General features: G+C 34.3%; 3 protein-coding genes and 1 long non-coding RNA gene across 7 annotated transcripts; 2 read left to right on the top strand and 2 right to left on the bottom strand.

The window, feature by feature from the left end:
- Positions 1–6,916: 6,916 nt before the first annotated feature.
- On the bottom strand, positions 6,917–17,191 carry LOC105255319. The gene is made up of 2 exons (XM_020028800.2): positions 16,541–17,191; positions 6,917–9,758 (listed from the first exon to the last, which is right to left on the bottom strand). Exons 1-2 carry the CDS (start codon positions 16,760–16,762, stop codon positions 8,421–8,423), a joined length of 1,560 nt encoding a protein of 519 aa, XP_019884359.2. The 5' UTR covers positions 16,763–17,191; the 3' UTR covers positions 6,917–8,420.
- A 235-nt stretch (positions 17,192–17,426) lies between these two features.
- LOC112639752 lies at positions 17,427–20,200 on the top strand. The gene is made up of 3 exons (XR_003123657.1): positions 17,427–17,713; positions 18,873–19,111; positions 19,975–20,200. It is a non-coding gene; the product is annotated as an uncharacterized LOC112639752 (long non-coding RNA).
- Positions 20,201–20,378: 178 nt separating this feature from the next.
- On the bottom strand, positions 20,379–22,816 carry LOC105255310 (geranylgeranyl transferase type-2 subunit beta). Of its 4 annotated transcripts, none has more exons than XM_011264531.3 (7): positions 22,773–22,816; positions 22,342–22,415; positions 22,107–22,211; positions 21,554–21,910; positions 21,122–21,266; positions 20,879–21,054; positions 20,379–20,670 (listed from the first exon to the last, which is right to left on the bottom strand). In XM_011264531.3, exons 2-7 carry the CDS (start codon positions 22,342–22,344, stop codon positions 20,458–20,460), a joined length of 999 nt encoding a protein of 332 aa, XP_011262833.1. In that variant the 5' UTR covers positions 22,345–22,415; positions 22,773–22,816; the 3' UTR covers positions 20,379–20,457. The 4 variants fall into 4 exon arrangements, with proteins under 4 accessions (XP_011262833.1, XP_011262832.1, XP_011262834.1 ...); XM_011264530.3 differs by having other exon boundaries at positions 22,746–22,805; XM_011264532.3 differs by having other exon boundaries at positions 22,729–22,797.
- A 262-nt stretch (positions 22,817–23,078) lies between these two features.
- On the top strand, positions 23,079–24,400 carry LOC105255309 (ribosome biogenesis protein TSR3 homolog). Its single transcript, XM_011264527.3, has 4 exons — positions 23,079–23,285; positions 23,552–23,718; positions 23,784–24,171; positions 24,246–24,400. The coding sequence occupies exons 1-4, from the start codon at positions 23,162–23,164 to the stop codon at positions 24,362–24,364; spliced, it is 798 nt and encodes a 265-aa protein (XP_011262829.1). The 5' UTR covers positions 23,079–23,161; the 3' UTR covers positions 24,365–24,400.
- Positions 24,401–25,470: the final 1,070 nt, after the last annotated feature.

Here is a 25,470-nt window from a genome sequence, read left to right as displayed (position 1 = left end):
GATTGTACATACAAAATATCCTTAAACAGGAACCGGCAATTATTTTGGAATTATTTATTAAATATAATTCAATCAAGTTAGCCATGTATCTGTCACAAGGCGAAATTCTCTGCCAAAAGTTAATCATTTCGATTAACAAAATTCGGAATATTTCAGTAAAAACGCAATAAATATTAAAAAATACATCTCTGCACTGTAGCTAAGATCAAATTGTAATCCACACAATTTCTTACTCAAAATACACTAAAAGTGGATATTCGTCAATATTGATTTTCAGCTACTTTTTGCTGAGATTGTACATACAAAACATCCTTAATAAGTAATCGAATGAAATATACTTACCTCGTTGTACTTTTTGCAAAAGTATTTAGCGAGGCGAAGGCTTGTTAAAAAAACGATGAGTTAATTATGAAAACTTGTAAAAGCGACATGTCTACAACTACCTACAAAATTACATTCGAAGAATGGAAATGGGTCTAATAAACCCGAGGAAGATTAAACGCATTGTTCACTCGCAAGGGATGCTCCCTTCAAAGTGGAAGGAATCCCGCGAGAGGAGAAAACGTACACTCGCGTACACAAAAGACGGAGAGATTGTCCGTGGCGTGCCGCGGCGAAATTAGCCAAATTCTCCTTCTCCGTTGAATCATTTGAGGTTCCCGTCGCTTCCGTTGCGCCTTTTGTTTACTCGCGGGACGCGAAAGCGCAACGAACTCCCTGTGGATCCGATGTACACCACAATCGGGCATAGAACTCTTGGACACGCAGCGGTTTAAGGCTGCTCCGGACGGTACCAGACATCGATTTTCAAAATCACGGAGAACCAATATATTTAACTCGCATCAGTTGTTGTCAAGATACTTTTGACGTATGGCGCAAGAATAAGGATTATTAATTTTTTTCAAAAATTGTTCTCCCTTATATTTTTGAATTCATCGTATTTCATTCCGCACTGTAAAAAATTAAACGTTAATTATAACATTTTTCACACGTCTCAGAAAGTCCACTCTAAATTAAAATATAAGTTGAAATAACTCATTCGTCGTATGTTACTTATTGACAAACTAAAAATGTTAAATAATTGACACAATACTTTGCATTTATTCTTGTTATTGTGACTTTAAGTGTAATGTAAAAATAACATGCAAATTAATTAAAAATTACATGAAAAAATAGTTACAATAACTCGTAAAAAATGTTGAGGACATTAACATGTAATAGTAATTATTTTAACTTAAATTATTTAATAGAAACACTTGATTTTAGTAAATTTGTTTATTTTGTATGTCAAAGTTCAAGATTATTTCAAGATTCACTTTAACTTCTCTTAGAATGTTAAACTAGACATGTAGATTGTTTAAAATGATTATGTTAAAAATAATATTCCATTTCTAAGAAACATATGCAAAGTGTTAAGTTATGAAGTTGACATAAATGTAACACACGAAAACGTTGTAAAAATAATAACATATAAGTCGTATGTTAATTTTACATCAAAGTACTAATCAAAACGCGGTAGCACAAGAAAATTTTAACATATGGACGCACAATTTTTTACTGTGTGTATATTTTGTACATACAATTTTTTTCCTCACTGATTTTCAGATACATATATCGATATTGGCGATAACATTATATAATAATATTATAAAATTCAATTTTTCGACAAGCATCTGTGGCTTGATTTGGGATAAACATCGTTCGCAGGCCTTAGGTTGATTTTCAACCGGAATGTTTGCCTAGTAACGAGTTTGGTTTCGTCGATTTGCACAATGTATATCGCACCGAGCCTTATCACCGAGTCACGTAGCACTCGCGCGGCCCACGTTGCTTTCAATAAAAGCCGAACAGGTTGTAGAGAAAGAGAGAGCGAGAGCGAGAGAGAAAGAGAAAGGAGGAGTAAAAGAGGAGCGAAGGCAACGATGAGAGAGGACTGAGAAAGGTAGAGACCAAAGGTAATTCCGTTTGTGTCCCTTTCTATCCTGCAGATTGGCACGTACGAAGCCGCCACGGCTTCGATCCTCCGACTTCGTTGTTTTTCCCCGCATGAATTTGCTCCAAGCCTTGTTAAGTCCTTGCTTTCGGACCGCGTTATAATGGCACAAATAATGACCCGAACGCGAACGCGCGCTCTCGTAATCTACTACTAATCTAATCGGATAAACGGCCGACTTTCAACATTGATTTTTCAAATTCTACTCCGATTTTTATAACACACACACACACACACACATTTGCGGTGTGTTAAAAATTTATTTCACGTGTACATTTATTATATATAAAAGAAAATAATGCCCAAGAAAAGCTATCTCCCAAAATTTCCTCTTTCTCTCTCTTCTAAAATTATATGTACAAAAATATTTATTTATCCATATTTTTGTAATATTCATTATACTATTTAAACTGTGCTTATATCTTTAAAAATATTAAACAAAACATTTGCGCGATTTTTCACCGAAGGATAGTATACACTTATGTCAAGGATTTAAGGATGTTTTGTACCTATTTTCATAATATTGAGAATTTAATGAAAATTGTACAGAATGTCCTTACATATGTTTAGAATCTTCAGTACAATTTTTAAATCGATTCATTAAGGCGTTCACAAATTATAAGGATTTTAATTTGCTCCGAATTAACATGTATTCTTATGAGAAACGTATAACGTCGATTTAAATGACAAAAACACATGGAAATAATATTCAGAATTTGTTTAAAATTTGCAAAAGTTTAGATACAGAGGAAATATTTGGTCAAATAATATTATACAAGTACTAACTGGTTAAAAAGATATTAAATGTAATTCAATGAAGTTAGCCATGTATCTGTCACAAGGCGAAATTCTCTGCCAAAAGTGAATCATTTCGATTAACAAAATTCGGAATATTTCAGTAAAAACGCAATAAATATTAAAAAATACATCTCTGCACTGTAGATCAAATTGTAATATTCCACACAATTTCTCATACTCAAAATACACTAAAAGTGGATATTCGTCAATATTGATCAATATTTTCAGCTACTTTTTGCTGAGATTGTACATACAAAACATCCTTAAAATTTACGACTGAATAAATTATTATCATATATCGTTAATGAAAAAATAATCTCGCGAAATATGACAACTATTTTCTTTACGAAAAGATTATATATAGATTTAAAATATTTTTGTTGTGGGTATTGAATACATATTTATATTAAACTAAACAGTAACACTTATAAGCAAAAGAAAAAAGATAAAACATAAAAAAAAGAAATATATTTGTCGAATCTGATATTTTTTGGACTTTCTGCTTTGCCTGTTTCTATCTACATTTTACATTTTTAAATTTAATCTCGCTTTTTACTTTTAATCTCGCTAAAATAGGCATCGTATTTACATCTTATCTCATCGCGATCCTCTTATCTAAATATTTTACGACTAGTGCTAGCGGTCGGTGCACGCTAAATCGAACTGCTGGTTGACGTAAAACTACTACTAGTCCAGGTGACCTCTAGGTGAGGGACTATACCCTACCGAGAGAGAGACTTGTTTGCCGAGCGTTGGCTTAACGAGCTTTATTAACGATAATCGATTCGCGTAGTTATAGAGCGTAACGATTGATCGTACGAGGTCGATGTGCCGCTGTTGAGTTCTATCGCGACTGCTTTGTCCATAAATCGTTCTCGATGGAAAGTAATAATGGCGTTCTATCGCGTCGCCATTATTTAGTCGCTTATGACGGTTTGCCAATCGCGGTATCTCGCATAATCGTGCGCATTTTCGACGTCGGTCCGTTTTACTTTCCTGTCGAATCGAGATACGGAATTATGTCCGATAATTCTCATTGCGGTTTGATCTGAATCGCCGCGTTGATCGTTTGCGAGTTTCTCGATATTTTTAGAAATGATTAAGATATTTAGTTTGTGTGGAAAGTCTAATGTAGGAAATAACGAACGATATATTTATCATAATTCAATAATCTTTAACACGAAAACAATATTCGTTTTTAAATTATAATCGACAAATATATTTTTGACACATGGTTTGAGAGGATTTTACAAATTATTTGCTGCAAATACAGTTCAGTAAACATTTTCTAAATTTTATTTAATTAGATTTATTGGGCAAATATTTAAAATTAATATTTAAAATATTCAATATTAAAAAAAAATATTTCATCAATATTTAAAATATTTAAAATATTCCGAAATATTTCATAGTCATTTATCAGAGATTTGCAGAAAAGAATCGATACGAAAAACTATTTACACTCTCTGGCAATCTGTATTTTACACTCCTTTCATTGTCAGATGTATCGCAGGACGCAACGAGACCCACCAACGAGCGTGACTCGCTGAAGTAGTCCTTATTAAATCTTCCCCCGTCTCCATTAGAGGCAGAAATTACGGATAATCCTTTTTATTACGCACGCTACGCGGACTCCCATGGAAGGAGAGCGCAGAAAGGCAGCCGGGTACGTTGAAAAAAAGTCGGGATGGGTCGCGGCCACGGTTCGACGCGGCATGGTGGTCCGCGCTTCCCATTCCCGACAACAAAGCGCTTTTAAACAATCTCCATTGTGCCCGTAATCCCGAGCCATGCGTGAAATCAACACGTTTTTCCACTTAATTGACAAACACACGCCTCTCTGTCCGTGTATTCCCGACGCGCACCTATCAAATATGACTTTATAACGGTTACATATCTCGAGAATATGCGTGTAACGAGTAATGTAACCATGTTATTTTTCCATAAATGTACCAGTCCATGCCACACGATCATAGGTTGGAGCAGAAGTGAATCCCCTGGATTTTCATCAGCTTGAGACATGCGTTGTGTATAGATGATTGTAAGAAATACTAAAAGAGTTTCTGTTGAGAAAGCTTGCAATATACGTGAGATGTATTTAATATTCATTCTTTGAAATTTGTTTTTTTTTCGTCATTAAATTGGACTTTTTAAAAAATCGATAAAATTGTACTTTTTCTTAAAGTTTATTCTGGTCTTGTGATAGATATAAATTTTGCAAATTATTAATGTGCTGCATGATATATGAACACTTTAAATCGTTTTTAAAAGTTTTTGGAATCTTAGAAATTCATTATATGCTATTATAAAAGATTAAAGAAACTTAAATCTTAATTTCTAAAAAAAGATTTATATATATTTTATTATTAATATATATTTTACTTTTGTTTTTTGATTTTTACACAATATAAATTCAAAATTTTCCCAGCGAAAAATATATACGTGTGTAGTTTCTGTCAAAATATATGAAATTCTTATTAAAAGAAAAAAAATTAAAAAATTGAAAATGTGCATAAATCTCGAAAACTGCTTAATTTTGAACACTTGAAGGGTTATTAAAACAAGAGATATATCATTAAATATGAATATTATAATTATATCGATAAAAAAGAATTCCAATTAAAAAATAGATATTTTTATATTTTTGAAATTATATTTTTGAAAGAGAAGAAGGGAGGAGGCAGTGGTCAGACACAAAATATATATAAATCTCAAAATAAATTTGTTTCAAATTAAAATGTTTAAGGAAAAATTAATAAGCAAAGGAGTAGAAAATGTCCTGTAAATATATATTTATAATATGAAGTTCCCATTGTGGATGACATTTAAAACCATAAATTTAATTTATAAAAATATATAAATAGTGAATGACGACGAAGGATAAAATTTAAAAGGATTATTCGGTAAAAGAATCAAAGAAACAACACTTATTTTTAGATATATCCTTATTTTACGTATATACAATAATTTATTTCGCTACTAATCGTTTCTACATTTACAAATCGTTTTCACTCGAGTGAGTATAGAATACAGATGGATGCACAAATGTACGAATGTAACGAGCAGCCTCTTCTTTTAATGAACGCGACATTTTGAATAATTAAATTGATACAATTAGAGATCGCATTATTTAGTGACATTGATGTAGTTTCAAATTTTACAAATTTCATATCGATCTCTATTAACTGGATTTTTTCCGTATAAAGGGAATCAAGCGCCTTCGTGTCTTTATATTTTGATAATATGAATCTAAAATATAGATTTTTGGAGAATTTTTTTTTCGATGTAAGACTTCATGTCGTAAAAATAACATAATAATAATCATTTACGGTGTAATAATGTAAATCTTAATCTACTTCTGAAATCGATGATTGGTTTTCTTAAAATTTAGTGTTAATAAATTATTTATACATTAATCTATAAATATATATTTACATTTTTACAAAAACAAGTGAATAAATACACATGAAAAAAAAAACAAATTAATAAATATGTTACATTCATTATCCGTTACCGGATTATTATAAAAAATGTATATAATAAATTTTTTTATAAATATTCTTGGAAAGAAAGAAATTTGTAGATTTCATCGATTGGTTAAATCTAGGGCACTTGGTTCCTTTTATATAAAATACTCCAATTAAATGTAATTACAATATAAAAGCAATATACTTTGGCATTCATATACAAAATATATCACATAAAATGTTACAAAGTGTGTGTGTTTTCTCCGAAACTATTAAAGGTAGCGAGGATATTCTGTTCTGTTCTTTCTTTTTTATGGTTTGTTAGGACCTTTTAAATGACAGACAGGGTACCGCCGTCAATCTCTTAAAAAAAGATAATACCTCACTTTTTAAATGGAATAGTAAATATAAATTTCTGCATTTTTAAATAGATTTCTTTTAATATGACAACATTTATCTGAAATATGTTTCTTTTATATATCTTATAATTAAAGAAAAGTATTTCTTCGTTTATATCTTACATAATTAAAGAAAAGCATTCTTCGTTATAATTATTTAATTATGCAAAATATGAAAAACCGTTTTAAGTAAATATTGTCATGTTAAAAAAAGATCTGTTCAAAAATTAATACGCTACTTTAAAATAAAAAAATAAGGTATCGCCTTTTTAAATCTTTTTTTTAAGAGATTTGCGACGGTTCCCCATCTGTCATTTTAAAAGGCCCCATAAAAATTGCAAAAAGAAATATCCTCGCTACCTTTAATAGTTTCGGAGAAAACACCTTATGACACCTTATGCGATACGCCTGTATATCGCAAAGTTAATTTTACACTGTTAAATTTATATATTAAATCTAACGTTGGTGTTCTGTGCTCGCGCCCGCGCTTAATCGTTTAGAGATCGTCTAATTAGTTAATTACATATTTTCGGAGTATCGCGGTTGACAATAATCAACTGACCGCCTTCGCGTGTCATAAAATAGTCGTAGATTACGAGTAACTATAACTGTTAACTGCCCGGACAGCTCGTAAATTTCTCGAGACTAAGCGACTCCTGCGACGAAAACCAATATCAGCAAGCAAAGCTTTTATCTCTCGATAAAAGAAGACGGTATTTACGAAATGAGGAACTCTAACGCGTTGTCTATACGATGCCTCCCTATAATTTGCGTCACGTCTACCGTTCGCGAATTGGACAGAGGATCGCAGCGATTACAGCCGATCGATCGCGTCGCGATTCGAGGCGAAAAGCGTCCACGATCATCTCTTTTTTTGAATCCCATTGTCTCGCTGGACAAGACAATGTCTATTTCGAGAAGTCGTAAAGAGCAACTTTTCAGAGTCGAAGAGATTCTCGCGGATCCTTCTCGACGGATTCTCGTAAGTACAATACATTACGCCTTTGCTTATCTAATTTGGCATCGAAACGGATTTTTTTCACACATTTCTAACGAGGGAGAAGTAACACACATCCACTTTATACATATGTATGAACATTAAACCCGATTCGGTCACAGCTATAACGAGGGAACGTCGTCTGTCTTGTCGAGTGGTAAGAGTTTCTCTCTCTTTGTCTCCTGGAGAATATTAGATAAGCGAAGGCGCAGTACAGGGTATACCAGGCGTATACAGGGTGTCCCAGACTTAACGAATCAGCCGTCAATGGTAGATTCCTGAGATCATTTGCGGACGAAAATTCTAATATCAAAATGTTGAGGAAGACTTCACAAAAATGTCCAAACTACTGACTAGTGTCCTATTTTTCCTATTTTTTATCCATCCTATTTTTCATTTTATATTCATCCTTCTATCGATATCGATATTATCGCGCTGTACGCGGGCCCCTTGATGCGCTAGTCCCTGAGTAGGAGAACGAAACGCGCTGATTGGTAATCTTGAATCTTGTATAGCGCCGAAACTACATCTTCCTCAACATTTTGGTATTAAGATTTTCGTTTCCAAATGACCTCAGGAATCTACCATCAACGGATGATCCGTTAAGTCTGGGACACCCTGTATACACGGATGGCATAAAATATGTGTCCATGGAGCGCGGCGAAGGGAGGTGATTCTCTGAATCTTGGGAACGGACGCTCGTAGGACGTTTCTCGTGGACTTTGTTCGATTATTCCGTCCGATGTAACGAACCGACGGGCAGGTATTCAGGTGGCGGTGCCGTACGAAGGCCTCTGAACTCCCGTGGTCGCGATCGACATGGTGTACCCGGCGTAGAGCGGCCTCGGGACGAGGAGCGAGGACTTTTTCGCGATCGACTCGTCGGACAGCCTCGAGCTGGCCATCTCCTCGTCGCCGACACCGGCATTAACGCCCATGCCACCACCGCCATCGCCGTTGCTCTCGTTGTTATCATCGGGCGCGATAATGTTCTCGATGGTGAAGGGTTTCTTCACCCTCTTCTCGGGATTGGACGTGGTCAGAAGGACCGTGGCCGCGACCGGGTCCTCGCGACCGGAGGGCAATTGGGTGCGCTCGACCTCCACCACCAGACTCGAGATGGGCGACAGGTGGCGATACGACGACGACGACTTGGACGCGTGCGACGTCGGCGAGATCGGCGACGTCGGCGGCGGCGAGGCGGCGACGGGCACGACGATACTCCGGTAGAGATTCATCCTGGACGACGAGGACGAGGACGAGGGCGACGAAAGCGGCTCCTCCTCGAGTTTGTCGCGATTGTAGCCGGTGATCTCGTAAGCGCTCTCCCCCGGGAAGACCGTCTCGTTGTCCCTGGCGACGATCACCGGCCCGTTCTCCAGCGGACGGTCGCCCCGGCGCTCGTCCCGGATCTCCCGCGTCACCGGATGAATAGTCTGCGACCTGTTGACGGTGGTCTGTTGCAGATAGGGCAGCTGCGACACCGCGTACGACGGCGAGACTGTCGGGAAGCCGGGGAAGTTCCAGGAAGCGGCGGAGTGCAGCAACGCGGCCGCCTCGTAAGTCCTGAGGATCTCGTTGCCGCCGTCGGTGCCGCCCGTCAGTCTCTGCCTGACCTCGGGTGACAGCAAGTAGTAGCCGGCGGTGACGGCTTCCGGGGCGGCCGGTCCGGTCGGCAGACCGGACGTGCCGTCGAAGCGGCCGAAGCTGGCCGCGCCGGCGAAGTCGCTGTGATTGGCGACCATCATCCGCCTCTCCTGCATCTCCCAGCGGAGAAGGTCGTCCCGCAGACGATGGAGGTTCGCCAGGCTGAGACCGTTGCCCGAGCAGGTCGCGCCGGTGTCCCCGACGCCGATCCCGCCGGTGCTCGCGACCGGTTCCGGCTGCGGCTGCGGCTGCGGCGGCGGCGGAGGTGGAGGCGGCAACGGCGGCGGCATCGCCGAGGCGAGGGCCTGTAGCTCGGACTTGAGCAGCTCTTTGTCCGGCTTGTGCAGCTTGAATCGTTTCCGTCGGCGGAGGAGCGAGCCGTTCTCGAACATGGACAATGCGGCGGGATGCAGCGCCCAGTAGGCTCCCTTTCCCGGCCGATGCGGACCGCGCGGCACCTGAAATCCGGTCATTCGGTTTATCACGTCAGCGCCGGCTTATCACTCGCCGGGTGAGATTCCGTTCTGGGTCTGGGAGAAGAGAACGACAGCGTCGTTTGCGTCATATATACGTCTTTTAATCGCTGTACCTCGTGGCCAAAGTATTCCCTGTGACAAACTTTTCAAGAGTAATACGTGTACCGTTTCGGAAATATGCGCTTTCATGCTCATTAATTTGATAATTCCAGACTGGCATACTACTCTTCTACTATCGCGTGAAGGAAACTAATTTAGAAATAATTCTCTTGAATTTTTTGTGTACACTGAGAAAAAAATCTGGTCGCATTAATTAGAATTCTGGATTCTAGATTCAACCAGTATGTCTGTTGGAAAATGGACGAACTAGAATTCTTGTAAGAATTATCAGATAAATCTGATTAATTCCTTTTCTTCCTGTTAAATTTATCTGTCAAATTTTTCGGTTAATAATACTAAATTCACCAGCACCAAGTCGTCTAAAATTTTTTTCATCTAATCTCAAAAAGTCTGTTTAATATTCTGAATTCCAACACGATTATTGCATCTAGATTATTGAATAAATTATTTTAAGTTTAGTTTGTTAGAAGTTAAACTGATAAACAATGACGCAAGAAGAGGATGCAGCTCAAACACACACAATCAGAGAGCTAGCGTCCTCTTTCTGGCACTACTGCTCGTAAGAGAAAAAAAATATACTTTGGATTTAATGTTAATACTACACTGAGAAAAAAATCTGGTTGCATTAATTAGAATTCTGGTAAATTCAACCAGTTTGTCTGTTGAAAAATGGACGAATCAGAATTCTTGTAGGAATTATCAAATGATTATCAATCTGATTAATTTCTTCCTGTTAAATTTACCAAATTTTATGGTTAATAATACTAAACTCGTCAGCATCAAGTCGTCTAAAATTTTTTCTATCTAATCTCAAAAGTCTATTAATATTCTGAATTCGAACACGATTATTGCATAAATTCAATCCAGATTATTGAATAAATTATTTTAAGTTCAGTTTGTTAGAAATTAAACTGATAAACAGTGATGCAAGAAGAGGATGCAGTTGTAACACACATAATCAGAAAGCTAGCGTCCTCTTTCTGGCACTACTGCTCGTAAGAGAAAAAGAAATACTTTAAATTTAATGTTAATACTACACTGAGAAAAAAATCTGGTTGCATTAATTAGAATTTTTTAGATTCAACCAGTACGTCTGTTGGAAAATGGACGAATCAGAATTCTTGTAGGAATTACCAGATGAATCTGATTAATTTCTTCCTGTTAAATTTATCCAAATTTTCTGGTTAATAATACTAAACTCACCAGCATCAAATCGTCTAAAATTTTTTCCATCTAATCTCAAAAGTCTGTTTAATATTCTGAATTCAAACACGATTATTGCATAAATTCAATCCAGATTATTGAATAAATTATTTTAAGTTCAGTTTGTTAGAAATTAAACTGATAAACAGTAATGCAAGAAGAGGATGCAGCTCAAACACACATAATCAGAGAGCCAGCGTTCTCTTTCTGGCACTACTGCTCGTAAGAGAAAAAAAGTATACTTTGGATTTAATGTTGATACTAGTTTTTTATATACATTTCATGGCAAATATTGAATATGAGTTAAGTTAAGAATGGCTTGCTGCCTAGTGGCAAGCAAAGAAATTAATGTAACAAGAAATTTTATAGATCCAACAGAAAATACTAATCAAATCCTTATAGTAAAATCTATTAAACGTTCTTATTTAATTATAAAAAATCGAGTCTTATCATGATAAGTAGAAATTCTTGTTTGATTTAACCAAAATGCCTTCAATCATATACGTTTTGTTGGTAAGATCAAACGATTTTTCTCAGTGTACAATAAATGTAAATAATCCCGAAATTACGCGTCTCGAATGAGTTACTTGGAATCGAAAAGCGAAATTAATATCATGTATACTGACATTCACAAAGATCTATTTAATTTTGAATCGCTTAAGAGACGCTTTACACGATGACAAAATTTATATCAGCAACTTTGTTTGTGCAAGAAGCTTGTCAAAATTTAGCACTGTATGAACAGTCGAATGGCAGCTCGATCAGCACGCGATGGCGAATAACGTGATAATAAAACAAATTACATGGATTTCGCATTGAGTCGTTATCAATTTTGAGTCAAACATTTATTTGTGACGGGCTGCTGCTTCCAAATCTTATTCTAAGCTTCTGATAAGAAATTACAGTCGCGTCAAAAGAGCTTCAGGATTCGATGCAAATTCGAAATTGCATCTGTTGAGACCTCGCTTTAATAAACCAACTGTCACAAATGTCTTTACTTCCGTAAGTAAGCGCATTTCACACTTAAAATATATATATATATATATATATATATATATATATATATATATATATTTACATTTAATATTCATGGATCATAACTTAAAAGCGTGTCTGACAGTTTGACAGCTGTTTATACGAAAGATTAAATACAAGATATAAGATAAGAAAAGAGAGGGGGAAACAGAGATTATATAATATTCAATTGAACAATATGAAAAAAAGTTTTTAACTCTTTGAGGGAGAAGTAAACAGTGTACAAGTATCAAATACGATATAAAATAAAATCAATCCTTATTTGCATTTAATAATCATTATTCATTATAATATAATAATAATTGCTTAAAATTAAAATAATTTAATAGGAACAGAAGTCACATCCTCAAAACTCGAAATTAGGCGCTATTTCGAAAATCCACACGTTTGTGGGAGTCGCGCCTTAATTGATATCTCTGATGAGCGATCGGGAACGCTATCGGTGGGAACAATGTTTGAGGCAATTACGCGAATCTCGTAAGGCACGATCGCTCATGTTACACACCCGGGCTCACCTATAGCCCGTGTTTTTCCCCTTCATCCCTACGGAAAGGCGCCTAGTGCGCGTCGTCCACCGCGATAGCCGATATAAAGGCGCAGGCCTTAGCGGCGATTGATGAGCTGTAGAGAGCCGGGGGTTCATTACTTGGCCAGGAACGAACAGGTTTTACATTTAATAACGCGAAACGATTATCTGCCGATCGGCCGAGTTAATTCGATCGGAAAGGCATAACCTGTTGCCCGGACAGATCTCGCGCGCGCAGAGGGAAATATATTGCCGTCGCTATTATTAGTACCACGCCTCGACAAGAGGTCGAGACGCGAGATCGGCGTTCGCATCTTTTGCGCCACTTTTCTTTCTAGTTAACTATGGCAAGCCTCGATCTCGAGCATTTGCGCGGGAGACTGCGAAGGAGATACGTGCGAATGCTGGAGCAAATTCGAGCGATTTTTATTCAATATCGTGGCATCGAGACAATAAATTTCCTGCATTTATCGAAAGCATGTCGCTGTACTCTTGAAAAAAAAGCAAAGTTGCAAGAGATTTAAATTGTTTAAATATTACTCCTTTTACTCTGTGTATTAGGCTCGATTACGCAATTGTATTCACGTTTTCCGATTATTGATGTCGATTTTTAGCATTATCACAAAAAATATGAATTTTGTTTACAAAGGGTCGTGAGAATAAATCATAATAAATTATAATAAATCATAATAAATCATAATAAATCATAATAAAATAATAATAAATAAAGGCTTAAATCCCGACGTGAATGTTAAAACGTTAAGTTACAAAAGTGCAAAAATGTCAAAAGCATAAATAATATAAAAGTTTTAGCATTATGTTTATAGCTAATGCATTATAAATTTTATAGACTTACATCTTTTATAAATAAAATATTTTAAAATAGTAACGATTAATAGATATGATATAATGTCATTATGATCACTAAAAAACAATCATAAATCTCTAGCGGAATATGTCTTATCTTAAAATGTGAATATTTTTAATTTACTGTTTTGAAGAAGTCAGTAAGATATACAGATGTCAAAATTTATATAATTATTAGACCCGTATTTTATTGATATTTAAAATGAAATTGATTGTTTTCATCTTCAATTACAATTTGATGAAATTATTTTTTTTATATATGAATTAATTGATTATTTTTTAGTAGATGTTTCCATTTCGAAAATTTGACTTGATGTTTTTTATTGTAACTTTCGCGACATTCAAATTTAATTTAAATAGTCTTACTCTAAGTAAAGTCGATGTGATTTTAAATAAAAAATATAATCTTATGAGTCTCTACGAGGAGATATTTGCAAGACAATTGTCAGATTGTAAAATCGTTAAAGAAATTAATTTCAAATTAAGATTGAAGAATTGTGGAAAAAAAATAAATAAATGCACCATAATCTATTATAATCTATTATAATATGTGTGCATTTATGCGAATAATTTCATTAGTTTCATTCGTTTATACGATCGATACCTCTCTCTTCCGGAATAAAATTTCTCGAAAATTTCTCGCAAAGACATTATTACTTTCCGTTTATGGTTTTACGCTTTCTAGCGACGATAATTATTATTTGTTAGAAATAGGGCCATATACACGGTAAAATTTATCCAATCTACGAAAACAAAATTATTTTATATGCTTTGATAAAAATACTTTGCGTGTTTTATTTTAAGATTGTTTGGTTCAAATTGATTAATTTGAACCAAACAAGTTTGAGTTTAAAAGTGTAAATAAGAATAATTGTTGAGAAAATATGGATGTACGTGTAAATGTATATCTATGTAAATAGATACAGAAAAAGCAATGTTTTCTTTTCTCTCGAGATAATCTATTTACATAGATTATTTCAAGAGAAAAGAAAACATTGTTTTTTTTTGTATCTACTTACATAGATTCTCTTGAAATAATCTATGTAAATAGATTATTTCAAGAGAAAAGAAAACATTGTTTTTTTGTATCTATTTACATAGATTATCTTGGAAAAAGAAAACATTGTTGTCTGTGCAATGTGATTTTTCGATTCTATGAAAACTAATAATAAAATATAAAACTATAAAGTTAATTTTATTTATATATATTATTTTAAATATATATATTATAATTTGCATAAGCTTTTAATAAAAGTAATCTAAATTAAAAGTTCTACAGTTTGAAAATACTCGAAAAAGACAATTTTAATCGTATCTGATGCATTCTAAACTTTTACATACATAAATAAAAGCTAATGTTCGTTAAGTAAATCAATTTCAGAAACGCAATTGCCTGAACTTTTCATATAGTTTTTATTAAATTCTAATATGTGTATTAAATTTTATATTTAAAATAATATACATCTTTTTTTGAGCTCAATATACATAATAATAAAAATAATACATAATAATAAAAATATTATATAAATAATAAAACCTTTGTTAAAACATAATAGTGTTAAAATTAATTAAAATAAATTCGAAATTATAATAGAAATAAAAATGAATTAAAAATTATAAATTTATCGCTTGTTATTCACAAACAATATTTTGGAGCAATTTTTGCATTCTAAATTCTCAACAATTAATTATATTATGTTTGTAATAAATATATGTCTGTAATAAAAATATTCTTAAATCAGTGAACATGTGCAATGTGCATATGAAACAAATATATGAATCATAAACTTATTATTTACTATATTATAATGAGACAGCAAGTGTAATATAAAGGTTTGAAATATTATTGTTACGATTATAATTATCGCGTTTCTTAATATTCGATTATTTTCCACATGATTTTCATATATCAAATTATGTGGGAGCTTTATTTCAAGAATTCTGACTTCAAAAATCTGGCACTAGATTGCAATTTAAAGATTTAAAGTACATTGTTTCATAGTAAAGTGTTTCAAAAAGTGTTTAAAAAGTCGCAAATCGAAATGTTAATGTTTCTGATCAAATTCATTTGCGGTCTTTGAGATTGAATGATATATCAAATTATGTGGGAGCTTTATTTCAAGAATTCTGGCTTCAAAAATCTGGCACTAGATTGCAATTTAAAGATTTAAAGTACATTGTTTCATAGTAAAGTGTTTCAAAAAGTGTTTAAAAAGTCGCAAATCGAAATGTTAATGTCTCTGATCAAATTCATTCGCGGTCTTTGAGAGTGAATGATTTTTGCATTATATGACGCGGCGCGAAATGTGTTTGAGGAACTGTTTTACTTTTTTTAGGAGGCCTCTCTTCACCCCTCCCCCCCGAGAATCGGGCGACAGGCGACGAAAGAACCGGCATTCTTTCGTATAATTTTGAGGAACCGCGTGTAAAACGCGCCATGACGGTGATCGCGCGGTCGCACACGTTGGCAGGTGCGAAACAGATGGCCCGATAATACAACAACCAGACACCTTGCGCGTTGCGTCGTCGCTCCCGGACGGACCCGGACATTCGCGTTGAAAAGACAACATCGCGTCAGTCATAAAAGGTAAGATCCGTTCTCTGTGCTCCATTCGTCATGCTATTCGCCATGTCTTGACGACGCTCTTGGTCGCGACCGCGATTCGCTAGGTGTTACTTTGACAATATTTCAATTGACGTTCAGCGGTTTGCCGTTTTTATTGCAGGCGCAGACGAAGAGGGAATTAATTCTTCTTCATCGAGATGGCGATCATTGTTTCTCTTCATCTACAAGCGAGTTTTCTAAATATGCTTTTATAAAAAATTAAATTAAATTAAATTAAATTAAGTTAAGTTAAATAATAAGCTTATTCAAGAGCGTGTTTAGTAAAAAAACATTTTGCAGCAATCTGGTATTATCGAATCGACGAGTATTATCGGAGAAGCTTGATCTCCGGACCAACATCGATCGAAACGAATCGAAACGGACATGGATGATTACGGATGGACTAACCTTGATGAAGCAATCGTTGAAGGACAAATTGTGCCTCAAAGAGTTCTGCCATCGTCGCGTGTCCTTTCTGTAGTACGGGAAGCGGTCGGCGATGAACTTGTAAATCTCGGCGAGCGGCAGCATCTTGTCCCTCGACGACCATATCGCCATCGCCGTCAACGATATGTAGGAGTAGGGCGGTTTCTGGTCACCGTAGGTATCGCGCGAGGGTCGCGGCATCATCGACGTCGGGCTCGACGCGATTCCAAAGAGTCAAATTAGCGTCCACGTGAATACCCGCTCGTCTGGAAGAAACGTCAACGCGACGTCCTCACACGTTGCTCGACACTTCCCGGGATCTTTGCCGATACTCGCGCGCCAGCATCCTCCGGACCGCGAACTGGCGGTGGGAGCACCGGAACAGCTGCTCTTCGGGGACGAGGATCTCCATCGGACCCGACCTCGGGCCGTGGCCCGCGCTGTTGCCGCGCACGTAAATCACAGAATATCACAACAATCCGGACGACGATTTAGGACTTGAACACTGTTCGGGTTCCGACAAACCCTCGTTGCGCTATTCCGCAATTCGGGGAAGAGACCCCCCGAGAGCGCACGCCCAGGCACGCCGAGTACCCGTGATCGCGTCTCCGCGGATACTGCGGCCGATCTATACCCACACCCCCGCAACGGGCTTCCCCTACCCGCGACCTCCCGGATTGGAGGCAGTCGCGGATCGCGTTTTCGTCCGGTTCTCGCTCCCAGTTCGTGCGACCACCTCCGTCCAATGGCGCGGTGGCTCTCCCACCTTCCCGAGGGAGGTTTCCGCGACGCGAATAGGGCGTCGTCTATCCATTCGAGCGGATATCGAGGGCGGGTTCTCTCGCAACGCCGCTGCTTCAGATCACCTCCCTCGAACGAACGGGAAGAGCCAGTGCGTCGGCCAATCCGGTCGAGTGTCGCGATCGACCTCGCGCGCGCGTCCACCGCGACACCGTGTATGCACCGCCGAAGTACGGCACCGGGTACATTACTACTCCCCAGAGGGTAGGACGAAGAGAGAAGGCCCTGTCTTCCGCGCGTCGCGCATCGATCCGCCAGCATACTTTCGTTCCGAGGATTGAAAGCGGTGCAATTTCGCGCTGAGTCCAATTCTCTCGTATTGAGACGGCGTCTGGACCTGTTTGCAGAACTAGAGTAAAGTTTTTTCTCATTTAGTTTGTACGAGATCAATTGTCGTTTTTTAATTTCCATTTCATGATATATCCCAATTCATATAGATATTCCTTTACTACATTTATCTTATTATTATTATTTATTTCTTCTTCTTCTTCTTATTATTATTATTTATTTTTTCTTATTATTATTATTCTTTTATTATTATTATTTATTTTTTATTATCATTTGTTTATTTTATCAATCTTTTCTGAAGAACGACAATTAATTTCACAAATACACAGTAAAAAATTTTGTGTTAAATTTAACATATTTCACATATGTCCCAATTTATCCACTCTAATTTTAATGTTAATTTAACAGAAGGCAAGTATGTAAATAAATAACACAAGTAATATGTTTAAAAATTAACACAAAAGTGTAACACTTAAACTTTATCTGGAAATAAAGTTTATGTTAAATTAACATATTTATAATGTTAAATTTAATTAAAAGAAAATATTATTCTTACATTTTTATGATAAATAACAGAAGAGATATGTCGATTTAACATATGGAAACTGTTATAGAGAGAAAAATAACACAACTTATCTGTTCATTTTAACATATAACATATTTCATCAAAAATTCGTGCATTTACATATTAATTGTGTTGTTTTAACTCTTAGAAACGGTGAATATTAACTCAACGCAGAAATGTCAAAATAACGCAATGATAATATGTTACATTAACATAAGAGTATATTAAAAATTTAACACAAAAATTTTTACACGAGAAAATTTTAACAGAAATACAAAATGTTTTTTACCGTGTATATGTATAATATATATATTTTATTTCTTTAACAAAATATGTTACTATCTCTATTTTGTATTTTCGTAACGACAATGTTGCTGTCATTACGTTCATAAATATAAGATAACGATGGCGACATTTAAAGTTACATAGTGAACATTAGTTTCGAAATAACTCGAGATTTACTGAGCAAGAGATAATAAAACTAAGCGAACAAGAAGACTATTATCGCGCGGTTGAACCATCAAATCTGGCTGCTAAAATCATATTGGTCTCAACCCTGTCTCGGTGAACCATGCGAATATCAGCACAACCATTTTTTAGTATTATTAGCGATATTGTTGTATTGTTTATCGGAAGAACATGAGAATCTTTTTTTCCTAGTTAATATGATTAAAGCTAATCTTGATCGACAACCGGCGATGAACCTAAAGGTGAAGCAGAAGGGGTGGGAGAAGATAAACACCAATCGGAGTAAAGCGTCTTCCTCACCCGTACTTTGTTGGCAAGAGGCGTGTCGCTACGCCTCGTGCTTCACCGACAAAATGGCAATTCTCGTTGTTCATATAATGTATACTAAGCTTCACATTCATGAACAAGTCAGCCAGAGGCATTTTCGAAAGGTACGCATCACATCTAAACGAAAAGATTCGTAATAATTACAATAAAACACTCGCAATATATAATTGGGGTGACTCTCTAGCGTTTAACTTGTCATAATTCAAGTATTTTAAATAAGATAAGAAGTACATATTTATTCTGTATGAAACAAATTTACAAGATTTTTGTTTCCTATAATAAATTTAGAATTAAAAGTAAAGTTTTCTTTAATCGGCTTATTTATTTCGACAGAATTTCGATAGATTTATAAGGATATGTAGCACATGTAAAAATTGGAAAATGCAATAATTTCTTTTGGAAACATCTACTTAACATTGCTTAAATCTGTATAATTAAAATATTAAATTTTAGGAAGGATACACCTCATATGTATAATATATATTCTTTTTATTATTTATTATTTTTATTATTTTATTATTATTATTTTCTCTAAATTCTATGTTTCTATGTTTCTTTTTTTATGTCGCGGGAGAACTTTGTTAACTCTATATATAATATATTGATATCCGTATTACTATATTAGATGTGATTTCTTACTCCATCATGGCATGAAAATTGAGGTCATTTTTGTGCAATATTGTGAGCAATTATATTATATCAAAATAAAATGTCCACATTTTTTTTAAATACCATTAATCAGATTAGAAAAATCTGACTTAGAAAACGGCGAAAAGAATCTGTGTAAAAATATACCGGAGATATACCGGATTCGGTGAATAATAAGGAAAATGAATGTTAATAAAGCAGGCAGATAAAAATCAACTCCTTTTTATTAGAGTTTTTGTTTCGCGTTGTAGTCGATCGTTATACAAAAAAAATAAACTTTGCATAGAATATAATACCAGTATTAATGCAAGAATTGCAGGTACAATTGATGAGGAAATCGTGAGATCGTGTCGACTAGAGCAATTAAGATTTAGTTGAACGAACGAAAAAAAACATGGCAAGGAACAGTCAACAAGTATGTTAATTGATTAATTTAAGACAGTTTTTTCTCTTTATATGTATTATAAATAATATTTATATTTATATAATAAATAATATTTACAATCAAAACTCTTGAATCTCTATAAGACTATCAATATGGTGCATCCAAAAATGCATAATTTTTCAAAGAAAGCAAATTGCAATTTTTTAAATTTGTTTACCACCAAATCAATTACTGGAAAAATATAGTAAAATTTTTCAAATTGTAGAATAAGGTTTAGCTGAACATATCTGAGCATGTTTTTGAGGATGTTAGGATAGTCATATACATAAAACTCGAAAGATGTTTTGTAAAAAATCTATAATTGTGTATTTCTAACGAAAAAGTGAAAGAAATAACGAGAGTACGTCGAATATATAATCATGCATCGAGCCGTGACGGTTTAAGACCTAAACGATCGATTATATATTCTGGCATGCAGTATGTAGGATTAATTGGTTTTAACGAGAAATTTTTGTCCAATAGTGACAACGCAGTTAGGCCGAACAAAGTATGAAAAGGATCAACCATATCTCCAGGTCGATCGCTGAAACCACCAGACTCAACATCCTGACAAGTCAAAATGTAATCGATCTGTAATGAAAAATAGAAAAATACAGCTGTATTAGCTAATTAAATAATTGATACTGATTTATAATCGCTTGTTTTATATCATTATTTGACTAACAGAGGCATCACAATAATGAATAAAATCATAAAAGAAATGTCTGATTTAAATGATATGAATTGATTGAAAAGTATTTGTAATTTCTTTAAACGTTATTCAGGGATATTTAGTTACCAAGGCTTTTTTATCTATCCAATGAAGACGACCTAGGATTGTCAGTGCCGATAACACCCACCAAGAATAGCACACATCTGGCAACTTTTCAGGTCTGCCATTTAAACCACCAGAAGGTAATTGTCTCTCGCATAACCACCATCCTAAACGATCAGCATCTATCAGATGCAAATGTCCTGGAAAATATTTTAATAAGTCAATATTTTATATTTTCTATACAATATAGTCATATGTTATATATACCTGTTATTGAGAGTAATCCTGTACAACAATAAATTAAACCTGCGTGACTCTCGGATCCTGGCTTTGAACCGAATCCTCCATCAAAATTCATACACTTCAATACAAATTGTACTGCTTTCTCAACGTCTATCGCGTCTAAGCGATTCTGAAATATGTTGATAACAATAAAGGATTTCTTTTAATTTTTTCTATGAGTACCTTTTGATTTTTAAACAAAATTCAAAAATTTATTTTTTCTAAGATTTAATATAATGCTAATGTGACAATTGTCCTTAAAACTATTAGAGTCTATGGATTCTCAAAAAAGTAATATTTCTGTAGAATATCTATTTTATCTCAAGAATTTTCGTTGGAATAATTGAATGTTTCTATTTCAATACATTTTGTTCAAGCACTCAAAGATTATACTATAACAGTGACTATGATATTTACCAAAAGTGACAAAGTGGCAACAGCACAAAACGAAAATCTGACATCCACTTCACCCCACTGATCACCAGCAAAACTTCCATCTGCCTGTTGCCTCTCTTTGACATAATTTACAATTTTATCGACGTTTATTACATTTAATGCGTCGTACATACACAATATTTGAATAGCACTGAGTGTATAAAGTAAATGTGGATCGTGTTGCATACTGGCACTAATACCACCACTATCACTTTGACACTGCTTAATAAATTCTAATACTTCCTCTTTATTGGTTTGCTCTAACTTTCCCATTAAATCTAGAGCAGTAAGACCCCAATACATTCCAGACATCCTCATGTGCTCAGTCTGAGAATAATTCTAAAACATAAGAATATATATTAATCTTGAAAGTACTATAAACGTATGAAATATATTAAGTTCCAACTAAACTCAATATATACAATTTATATAGATTTAAAATATTAAATATATCTTTACAGAATGGTATGAATAAAAATCTGTGAAATTTTATACAATTTATGAGATAACAAAAAAGATTAAAATAGATTCTTACGTATTCATCTTTGTTGGTCCCATACGAAATGAGATAGTTTGCATGCTTCTCCAGTAATAATTCTGGAATATTGCTTGGTAGTTCAATATCGTGCTTCACTGTTGTCTGAATAAAATAATATACAACATCAGTTCAATTGTATTATTGAAATTTGTATTATTTATATTATTTTCTAAATATATTCTATCTTGTGTTTACAACTTTCTTTTAAAGTAACTAAATAGATTAGACTTACCATCCTGTAATTGTAGCGTAATGATTATAAATTATAATAATATAATTGTGATCTCCTAGATACCCATCGCGAATCTGAAATTAAATTCTGAATTAATTTTTCTTTTTTAATTTAAATATATTAATATATATATTTTATTTAAATATATTGATATGTATTTTATTTAAATATATAATTATATATATATATATATTTTTTATTTAAATATATTGGCAAGTTCAAGGTTGGAAAATCAATTGAAGAAGCACATAATCTAAGATAATCGAAGACGAGGACACAAACCGCTCGATAAAAACACACACTTAAAATAATAATGTATTCGATGAGAGCAAATAAATTCCGACTAATATCGAGTTAGCGATGTAATTTACAATTAACGACAGATACCGAATAATAATAATTACAGTAAACACATGATAAATGCCACACACATGCATGGGTGACGTGTTGGCTCTTGAAAAATGTTTGACGAGAAATATATTACCAGCTATATAGGGTGTGTTCAAAAATCTCACCTGGGGATAGAACAATTTAATTGACCAATCAGAATGAAGGGAACGAAGATTCCCTTCTCCTGATTGGTCAATTTAACAATACTTAAGCTGGGGTAAAGTATTGTTTAATTGACCAATCAGAAGAAGGGAATCTTCGTTCCCTTCATTCTGATTGGTCAATTAAATTGTTAACCACTTTTTGAATAGGATTTCTGAACAAACTTTTATTCCTGAACCCCTCTTCGTCTCTCGTAGGTTATGATCAAGTTGACTTAGGTAATGATATATGCACGTTGGAAGGATAATAGGAGATACACCTGTGAAGGATGTCAGGACGTAGGAGGAAGAACAAGAGCAAATTATTGGAGAAGAGACCTCGATATGTTCTCGGCAAGGAGCAGAGGTATCATCAGGAGAGGGATAAAGAGTCGGACAAGGACGACGAGGCAGGTTAGACAGGATGAATTTTGTAGATTTTTTGCACCTCGAGTTAAATATTGAAATATTAATAAATATTTATATTTATTAATATTTATTATTATAATATAATATATAATATAATATTAATTATAATAATAAATATTAATATAATTATATAATATGATATTATAATTAATATTATATTATATTTATTAATATTTATTAATATAATATTATATTTATTAATATTAATAAATATTAATAAATATTGAAATAATCTCCGATTGAATTCGTAGAATCCTCGAATGAATCGCTGATCTCGTTTCCCGTGGCTATGTGGGACATGGAGCACTGCGATCCCAAGAAGTGTTCTGGGAGAAAACTGGTGAGGCATGGCTTGATAAAGATACTGCGATTGGGCGTTCGATTTGCTGGCTTGTGTCTTACTCCGGTTGGAGATAAGGTAGTTAAACTGAGATACGATAACATTACAACATGATTGAGATGCTAACGATGCTTTGGTTGCAGTGCGTATGTCCAACGGATCGTGAAATCATACAGGAGTACGGCTGCGCAGTTGTGGATTGTAGTTGGGCACGCTTAGACGACACTCCCTTCAACAGGATGAAAACATCTCATCCCCGTCTACTGCCATTTCTGGTCGCCGCTAACCCGATAAACTATGGGAAACCCTGTCAATTGAGTTGTGTCGAAGCTATAGCAGCTACTTTGATTATAACAGGATATCCAGAAGAGGCTAATCTTTATCTTGGAAAGTTTTCTTGGGGGCACGCGTTCTTAGAATTGAATAGTGAATTGTTGGAGAAGTATGCTCTTTGCGCAGATAGTAAAGAGATAATTGCTGTACAAGAAAAGTTCCTGGACAAAGCCTGGCAAGAGAAATTGGACAGACTTGGTAAGGATAGACTTACTACCTCTGTATCTCTTGCTATCTAATTTTATTTAATATTCATTATACTTTTATTATAGCACTCCCTGATTTTCCACAAAGTGATACGGAGGAAGAAGAAGCAGAAGAGGGAGAAGAAGAGAAAGACGAGGACGTAGCTTCAAAAATAACAGAAGAACTAGGCAATGTAAAAATATAAAGTACAAGATTGATTAAAGATAATTGACAAAGATAAGTATTGCAAATTTGTACATATATATGAAAAAGGATCCTGTATATGTTTGAAATAATTTATTAAAATATTATTTTTCTATTACACATTTGTGATATTGTGATTAAATTACAACACGATTAACACATATAAAATAATAATGTTTTTGAAATTTGCATACTTGATTATTTTATATATTTAATTTTTTCAATAAATAAGACAATAAATACTGTTATATCTTCGAAAATGATTTTTTTATTTTTTTTAAAATTTAGTTTAAGAATGAAAAAGATTCTCTTTAAGTTTAAATTCCGTATACATGACGCAATTTTACTTGTCATCGAAGGAAAAAAATTGGGATTAAGGATGTTTTGTGTGTACAATCCCAGCAAAAAGTAGCTGAAAATCAATATTGACGAATATCACTTTTGGTATATTTTGAGTAAGAAATTGTATGGAATATCACAATTTGATTTTAGCTACGGTGCAGAGATGTATTTTTAATATTTATTGCGTTTTTACTGAAATATTCCAAATTTTGTTAATCGAAATGATTAACTTTTGACAGAGAATTTCGCCTTATGACAGATACATGGCTAACTCTATTAAATTATATTTAATATCTTTTTAACCAGTTAGTACATGTATAATATTATTTGACTAAATATTTCCTCTGTATCTAAACTTTTGCAAATTTTAAACAAATTCTGAATATTAGTTCCATGTGTTTTTGTCATTTGAATCGACGTGGTTATACGTTTCCTATAAGAACACATGTTAATTCGGTGCAAATTAAAATTCTTATAACTTGTGAATTCTTATAACTTAGTGAATCGATTTAAAAATTGTACTGATGATTCTAAACATATGTAAGGACGTTCTATACAATTTTCATTAAATTCTCAATATTTTGAAGGTACAAAACATCCTTAATAATACCGACAGTATCAATAAAAAATATCGTAACTATATTATTTTTGAACATAAAATGTATAAAATATGTTGCTTAAAAAAAAATGAAATTTAAACTCACAAATATATTTTGACTATAATTTCAAGCTCTCGCAAACTATTTTTGAGAAGAAAAATATATA

Source organism: Camponotus floridanus, unplaced genomic scaffold (genome assembly GCF_003227725.1).
Source record: "Camponotus floridanus strain SB8 unplaced genomic scaffold, Cflo_v7.5 scaffold113, whole genome shotgun sequence".
Taxonomy (NCBI): Eukaryota; Metazoa; Arthropoda; class Insecta; order Hymenoptera; family Formicidae; genus Camponotus; species Camponotus floridanus.
The sequence above is the reverse complement of the archived record's forward strand: the minus strand, read 5'-3'. Positions and strand labels throughout refer to the sequence as shown.

What these genes read in the sequence shown, in the direction of transcription:
- LOC105255309 (XM_011264527.3), top strand. Translation starts at nt 23,162, where the DNA reads ATGTCAGGACGTAGGAGGAAGAACAAGAGCAAATTATTGGAGAAGAGA. An exon ending in GGACAAGGACGACGAGGCAG is followed by an intron (nt 23,286 to 23,551) that starts GTTAGACAGGAT and finishes TTGAATTCGTAG; the next exon opens with AATCCTCGAATGAATCGCTG. An exon ending in TTACTCCGGTTGGAGATAAG is followed by an intron (nt 23,719 to 23,783) that starts GTAGTTAAACTG and finishes CTTTGGTTGCAG; the next exon opens with TGCGTATGTCCAACGGATCG.
- LOC105255319 (XM_020028800.2), bottom strand. Translation starts at nt 16,762, where the DNA reads ATGATGCCGCGACCCTCGCGCGATACCTACGGTGACCAGAAACCGCCC. An exon ending in TCAACGATTGCTTCATCAAG is followed by an intron (nt 9,759 to 16,540) that starts GTTAGTCCATCC and finishes ACCGGATTTCAG; the next exon opens with GTGCCGCGCGGTCCGCATCG.
- LOC105255310 (XM_011264531.3), bottom strand. An exon ending in AGGATTACTCTCAATAACAG is followed by an intron (nt 21,055 to 21,121) that starts GTATATATAACA and finishes AATATTTTCCAG; the next exon opens with GACATTTGCATCTGATAGAT. An exon ending in GGATAGATAAAAAAGCCTTG is followed by an intron (nt 20,671 to 20,878) that starts GTAACTAAATAT and finishes TTTTCATTACAG; the next exon opens with ATCGATTACATTTTGACTTG.